Genomic DNA, 7484 nt, shown 5'->3' with positions numbered 1-7484 from the left:
CACGTCAGCAGCTCCTGCATATGATTAATGCTGCAAAAATGACTCTATTTTTGTATTAATATAATATTTATTTATTATTTTACTTAATATTTATTTATATTAATTATATGGTTTTATTACTTCGTTTTTTATTATTATTCGGGTTAATTAGTAATTAATAATTATTACTTTTGTGTACTTTTCGAGATGGTCACGTGTGGTGTTGCCGCCTCACTCGTCCAATCACAGCTGCGCTCGCTGAGCGACAGCGTTTCAGTCCAATCAAATGCCCGTCCGCGTTTTCTCTCGGCCAATCATCTTGCCGCTCTCGCCCTGACGCGGAACTGGTCTGTGCGCATGCGCTCATCAACACACGCGCGAGAGTGAGCGAAGAACCAAAACAGAGCTTATTACGGGGATTTATAACACTGAGAGCGGAATGAGCCCAGATTGAAGATCATCAGTGTAAGCACATATACTGGAGCACAGATACTCGCGTGTTTGTGAGTGTGTGTGTGAGAGAGAGAGAGAGAGATGAGCGGCACTCAGAGGTCCAGTGGAGAGTCCGAGCACGAGGCAAAGCGGCCGTGCACGCGCACATGGTCACATGACCGCAGTGAACCAGCAGAGGGCGACAGTGTTGCAGTGGTGAGTTACTCGAGTCTCGAATCGCAGTATCATAACAAACAGTAGACAGCAAAATATCAATATCAGTGACAAGCAGGAATACACAAACATCAAGAAATGTCTTTTATTGTAATACGTCTCTGTGCATGCAAAATAGTTCATACATTGCGGTTTGTTAGTATTTAAGGAACCTTCAAATATTAAAACAATACCTCTGGTATTGAAATAAAATGCCAATACATGCCAGAAATAAGACTATTCTATTCCATGGTGTTCTGTTATAGTCTGATGTGCTCTATTCTGTTCAATTTATATACTGGTGTTTTCTATATTTCAGTTGTAAGCAAAATTATTCAACCCCGATTGCAAATCAGTTTTAAATTTTCTGAAAATGCTTCTGAAAATGTACCTTTTTTTTTATTTTTTATACTTTGTTTATTGAGATACAACTTATGCCAGTATAATACAACAATATTGTACATTAAAAAGTTGGATCTCTTTTACATAATAATAATTAAAGTAAAGTAAATTAAAAAGGGAGGAAAACAAGAAAAAGGAAAACGAAAAAAAAAAAAAAATTTATAAAATAAATAAATAATTAAATAAATAAAAAAACAAGCACAGGTCAATTAGGATAGCTACACATTAAGAAGAGTTGGAAGTAATCATGCATACAAGAGAAGCAAATCATGATATGAGAGGGGGTAATTTAGGAAAAATAGTCAATGATTAAATGACTAATAATTTACTAGTAATAACATGCGAGTGAAAATAGGTTGAGACTCAAGTTACATTATCTATTTCTACCTCATTCATTATATTACTGAAATCAGAATTTGAAATAAAGGATATAAAAGGTTTCCAAATAGTCTTAAAAAAAGACAATTTACCTTTCAAAATGTATGTAATCTTTTCCATCGACAAACAAAAGGACATATTATTGATCTACTGTACAATAGGTGACTTTTCCACTTTCTTCCAATACATAGCTATTAAACGCTTTGCTTGAAGTACACACGTCAATGAATCTACGAGTGCTTCTACAATGTACCAAATTGTCAGGAAAAATCCCCAAAATAAAAACTTCTGGTCTCATTGGGAGATTGACAGATACTATCTGAGAAATGAGTAAAATTACCTCTTTCCAGAACTCCTGCACCTTAGGACAAATCCACATGCAGTGCAACAATGTGCCTTTATCAGTTGAGCATTTAATGCATGTATCTGGAAAATTCTGATTAATTTTATTTAACCTAACTGGAGTAAAATACATTCTCATAATCCAGTTGTACTGTATTAATTTGAGATTACTGTTAATAGTTTGCGATTGGGCATTCATACATATATTTTCCCATATATCTAAGGATATGTTCATTTTAACTCAACAAGAACAATTTGGATTCTGAAGATTCTTTAGAGTATGACTTTAACAACTTATAAAACATCGATATTAAACCTTTAGATTGGGGAGTAAAGTAGAACGCAATTGTGCTGCCCAATAATACCACTGTAAATTAGGAAACTGAAGACCACCTTTATTGTATGGTAAATATAACAATGACAGACGAACACGCGCTCATTTATTATTCCAGATGAAATCAGTGAATAGTTTCCGAAGTGGCGTAAAAAAGGAGGATGGAGGACACAGGAATGTTTTGAAAGAGGTACAATATTTTTGGTAATACAGTCATTTTTATTGCGTTAATTCGTCCAATTAACGATATAGGTAGAGTTCTCCATCTGTCTATCAATTTGGAGATGTCATTTAAAAGGGGTTGGTAATTTACCAAAGATATATTATTGACTATCATCCTCATTCAATAAAAGAATATAAGATTTAGATTGATTGACTTTATAGCCAGAGAAGTTACCAAAAGTTGAAAGACGTTTTATTAGGGAAGGTATGGAGTGAGCCAAATCTGTTAGGTATAATATGACATCGTCTGCGTATAAAGAAATACTTATATCTGTGGTGTTCAATCTGATGTCCTGTATGTTACCATGAGACCTTACTGCTATGGCAAGTGGCTCGATTGCTAAGACAAAAAGAAGAGGTGATGGGGGCACCCTTGATGAGTGCCCCTTTGAATATTAACTGTCCTGGAAACTATACTATTAGTAAGTACTTCAGCCATAGGAGGCGTGTAAAGTATCTCAATCCATTTACAAAAAAATTCCCCAAACCCAAATCTTTTCAGGACCTCAGCGTCCAGGGATAGAATGGCCGTATCCGAAGCTCCCTTTTTAAGATATAAAGTGTTAAGCAAAGTCCTAACATTGTGAAGACCTTGCCTACCCTTAATAAATCCGTTTTGGTCTCGATAAATTACATCGGGTAAAAGTCCCCCCAACCTCCTTGCCAGAATTTTACTCAATATCTTAACATCTGTATTAAGTAGGGTTGCAAAATTCGGGGAATTTTCAAAGATGGAAACTTTCCATGGGAATTAATGGGAATTTAATGGAATTTACAGGAATCTATGGGAATAAACGGGAATAAACTGGGAATTTTCAAAGTTGAAGGTTGGCTCTTCAGAGGAAAGTATATTTTAGCAAAATCTTGACTAAAACAAACAGATGCCATTCAAATACACTTGAATATCCATGTCATTGCTCAATCACATGCACACAGCACACTGCTTACTGCATGGCTATTGAGACCACACCCCCTACTGGCACTGTGCATGCCTCCATCACATGTACAGAAGCCCAAAGCACAAGACTATTGAAGGCACACATTTGAGCCTGTGGACTAAACAAAGTGAAGTAAGTTTTGATGATATTATGGGGAAATATATTTATTAAATGTTTAAATTGCAAGTATCACATACAATTCATCTAGTAGATAGCAAGCTGATAAGTTAGATGCTAAATAAGCTAGCATAACTTTATTTACCATATAAGTAGGGCTGGGCGGTATGACGGTATATATCGTTACCGCGGAAGAAAATGTAAAGCGTAACAGATTTTTTTATTCCGTGTATACCGCGACATTTAAATAAGTAGGCGTGGTTAACTCGCGTGCAGCGTGCGTGAGACTGAGACACTGATATTTGTCAAAGAAACATGAAGAAAGACCAAGAGGATCCACAAAAGGAATTACATTTTCAAAATGAACGTGATATTTTCGGGGGGGAAGGTGCAGAAGTCAACTAGAGCAGTGCAGCACACTGAAAGTTTAGAGAGACACACATGCTCGCAACGGGGCTTACTTGACAACAAGTTCATATATCAATATTCTAACGAATAGAAATAACCTTGAATAATGTATCTACCCGTCTCTTATGTGTACAGTTACTTTCAGAGTGGACGCGCAAGCGGTTGCCGTGGTAATGAATATTTCCAAAATTCCCCAGCTTAACTTCCCATGGAAATTTACCGGAAACTTTCCGACCCTTTGCAACCCTAGTATTAAGTAATGAAATCGGCCGGTATGATTCGCATTTGGTATTTATTTTATTAGGTTTAGGAAGTAACGTAATGAGAGCATTTCTTAAGGAGTCTGGGAGCACACCATTTCCAAAAGATTCTTCAAACCAGTTGAACCAATTTTATTTTACATTTTTTGTAAAAGTCTACATTAAGACCATCTGGCCCCGGTGCTCGACCCGCTGTTAAACTATCGATAGCCTCCATGATTTCTTGTTCCGTTATATCCTTGTCCAGAGACATTTTTGCCTCTTCAGGAATGATAGGTATGGATAAACTATCCAGAAAGGCTGTTTGCGCACCATTATTTGAATATTCAGAGGTGTATAAAGTCTCAAAAAAGCATTTAAAAGTATCGTTTATTTTAACCGGGTCACTTGTGATCTTCAATTGAATTTATTGTTCTTTCAGATTGATTTTGTTTAATTCTCCAGGCTAGCAGTTTTCCAGCTTTTTCACCTTGGTCATAATAATTTTGTCTTAACATCATAAGGCTGGCAGCCGGATACTTCATTGTATTTAGTTCTGAGAGTTAACAGTTCTTGATGAATGGTTAAATCGTCTTTATGTGATGATTTTTTTCAAGAAGTTTAATTTTTGTGTCAAGTGTAGTCAATTCTTTTTTGTAGCTTTTTGATTTATTGCTTGTAACGCTTATAAGAACACCTCTAATGAAAACTTTAAAAGCTTCCCATCTGATACAGGCTGAGGTTTGCGTTGTATTAATATCAAAATACATTTCTATCTGCCGTGTGATATAATCACAAAGTTTTTCGTCTAGGAGCCATTTAGGATGAAATCTCCATTTTGGAGGGTTACTTAAAAGCCTAGGGTCAGAATAAGTGAATATTATAGGGGCGTGGTCTGAAACTACTATTGTATCATAAAAGCAATCATTAATATATGACAAAATTGTTGCTGAAATTAGAAAATAGTAAATTCTGGAATAGGATTGGTGTGTTCTAGAGAAGCAAGAGTACTGAATATCCTTAGGATGTAATTGTCTCCAAATTTCTGATAGATTTAAGTCCTTTATAAAATAATGAAGGGTCTTTCTAGTCTGTCTATGTGACTGATCACAGCCAGAGGAGCGATCTCTAATTGGATCCAATGTACAATTGAAATCCCCACCAACCACATACGACCCAGAAAGGCTGGATAAAGTCAGAAAGAGTTTACTATAACATTTTGGGATGTCCTCATTTGGGCCATAAATATTGTCAAGAATTAGTGATTCAAATAGTAAAGTCCCTTGAACAATTAAATATCTCCCTGAAGGATCCTGTATTGTCTTAGCTGTTTGAAAAGGAATTTATTTATGGATCATTGTAATAACTCCTCTTGCTTGAGAGCTAAATGAAGCTGAAAACACTTGACCAGGCCATCTATTGTGCATTCTACATATATCTTTTGACATTAAATGTGTTTCCTGGAGAAAAACTATTTTAGATTGTAGCTGCTTTATCCTAGTCATCACTTGTTTAATTTTAGTAAGAGTATGCAGCCCCCTACAGTTCCATGAGACGAATTTAACCTCTCTAATCTCTGCCATATTTTATTTTATGAGATAATCCAAGACTCTCCCTCGTTTTGAAACAGAAAATCACCTGTACCTTGCAGCAATAAAACATACAATTAAAAACCAACACAATTAGAAACATCAAATAAAAACACTTTAGCATCACAACTGTGTATTGCCGAGAACCACCAGCAAATCCACACACAGAGATGGGCATAAATACATGGAAATGTATTTAAAATACAAATACAAAATACTGTGTGAAAAAATGTATTTAAATACAAATACAGTATTTTGTATTTTGAAAATACACAAAATACATGTGAAATTGGCCATCCAGTGCAGGCATAGGTCACAGTGAATGAAGAAACTACACAGGCCTACTGACCTTACATTCCTAACCACATCTCTGCCCTTTCTTTCTTTCTTTCTTTCTTTCTTTCTGGCAATTACAAATAAACTTATTCAAAATAGCAGCCATTTATATACTTATTTCTGGTTACAATGTAGTCTATTATTTGTGGTGAACACTATTAAAAACTTCATACTGTATGTAAAACTGTGGGAACCTTTTCTGCTATAGCAAAGAATATGGATGGGCGATATGATCAAAATCTCAATTTTACTTCACAGTAACAATATCATGGTTTCACAATTCTCAATATCAGTTTTGATTCCACAGAATAAACTGAATTTCAAACTCTTTTTTTTTTTTTTTTGCAGGTAGTCCAATGCTTTTTAAGTAATTTTATGTTTATTTTATGTAAAGTTTATTTGTTTCTATAAGTTTATTAAAATTAGAAAGTGTATCTAAAATTAAAATTAGAATTAATTTAGATTAATTTGACACTATTTACCCCTCTATTATTATTATTTTTTATGTACAATAAAACTAAAAGCTGAAGATGTTTGTGGAGTATCATTCATCAGTGTTTGTTTTTCCACTCCAACGTTCCAATAATTCCTTTCCACTAAAAGCTGCACGGATAAATTTGCTTATCCCACAAACAGGCCCATCTATGTAAACGATTTAGAAAAAGTTCCATCAATTCACACTTTATATCATCGCTATAATATGTAGTGTCATTCACCAGCCCTAACATGCAGTGATGCTTTAAACACATTTGACAAGCTAGATCAAAATCAACAACCGGTCAAGACTGATTGGCTAACGCTATTTTCCCACTTGTCTGAGCTCTTTTATTCTTTCATGTTAACTGAAGTGAATAATGCACTATTTTAACTTTAATCAACGAGTAGAATTGATCATGACATTCTCACTTTATTCCCCCCCAAAAAAAAGAAATCGCTGATCCAATGCTGAGCTAGTGAATGTCTGAACTAGTTGATGCACAAAATCAATACCCTGATAAAGAGGTTGACTGGCAAAAAGTATTTTATGTATTTTGAAAATACAAAAATACTCATCTTAAATGTATTTAAATACAAATTACATTTGATTTTTTCCAAAGGCTTTAAAATACAAAATACAAAATAGTATTTTGTATTTCAAATACGTATTTTAAATACATGTATCTGAAATACTGCCCATCCCTGTCCACACACTACTTTACTTCTAACTTCCCCCATCTAACTGGGTCTACCAAAAAAACAACAACAACACACACACCAAAGAGAACACCTGTCGCTTCAAACCTGAGCTCCGCTGGTTTTACCTTGTCCCCAATACAGAATGTCATTTAGATTGATCGTCCGTTATTCACATATTCCCGTCGTTGAAATAATGTCACCATATCATAAATTCGTTAGAAAGTTGTCAACTTCGGATGGTGTTTGAAAGACGTGAGATCGGCCATTAACAGTCACCCGAAGACGCGCTGCTGGGAAGATGAATCCATACAGCAGGCCCTTAGATCGTAGCTTTCTCTTGACTTCGTCAAATTGTCTACGTTGCTTGTTTACTTCAGCA

At 35.1% G+C, this 7484-nt stretch overlaps 1 protein-coding gene across 1 annotated transcript in view; it reads left to right on the top strand.

Annotated features, from left to right (window-relative positions):
• The first annotated feature begins 322 nt into the window (after positions 1-322).
• b3gntl1 (UDP-GlcNAc:betaGal beta-1,3-N-acetylglucosaminyltransferase-like 1) overlaps positions 323-7484 on the top strand; it is a 26628-nt gene continuing 19466 nt past the window's right edge. The window contains exon 1 of the mRNA XM_084106376.1: positions 323-627. Coding sequence (XP_083962502.1) covers positions 514-627 — 114 coding nt within the window. The 5' untranslated portion in view covers positions 323-513. The remainder of the gene's footprint in view (positions 628-7484) is intronic.

This window comes from Abramis brama (genome assembly GCF_963993115.1).
Source record: "Abramis brama genome assembly, chromosome: 2".
Classification (NCBI taxonomy): Eukaryota; Metazoa; Chordata; class Actinopteri; order Cypriniformes; family Leuciscidae; genus Abramis; species Abramis brama.
The sequence above is the reverse complement of the archived record's forward strand: the minus strand, read 5'-3'. Positions and strand labels throughout refer to the sequence as shown.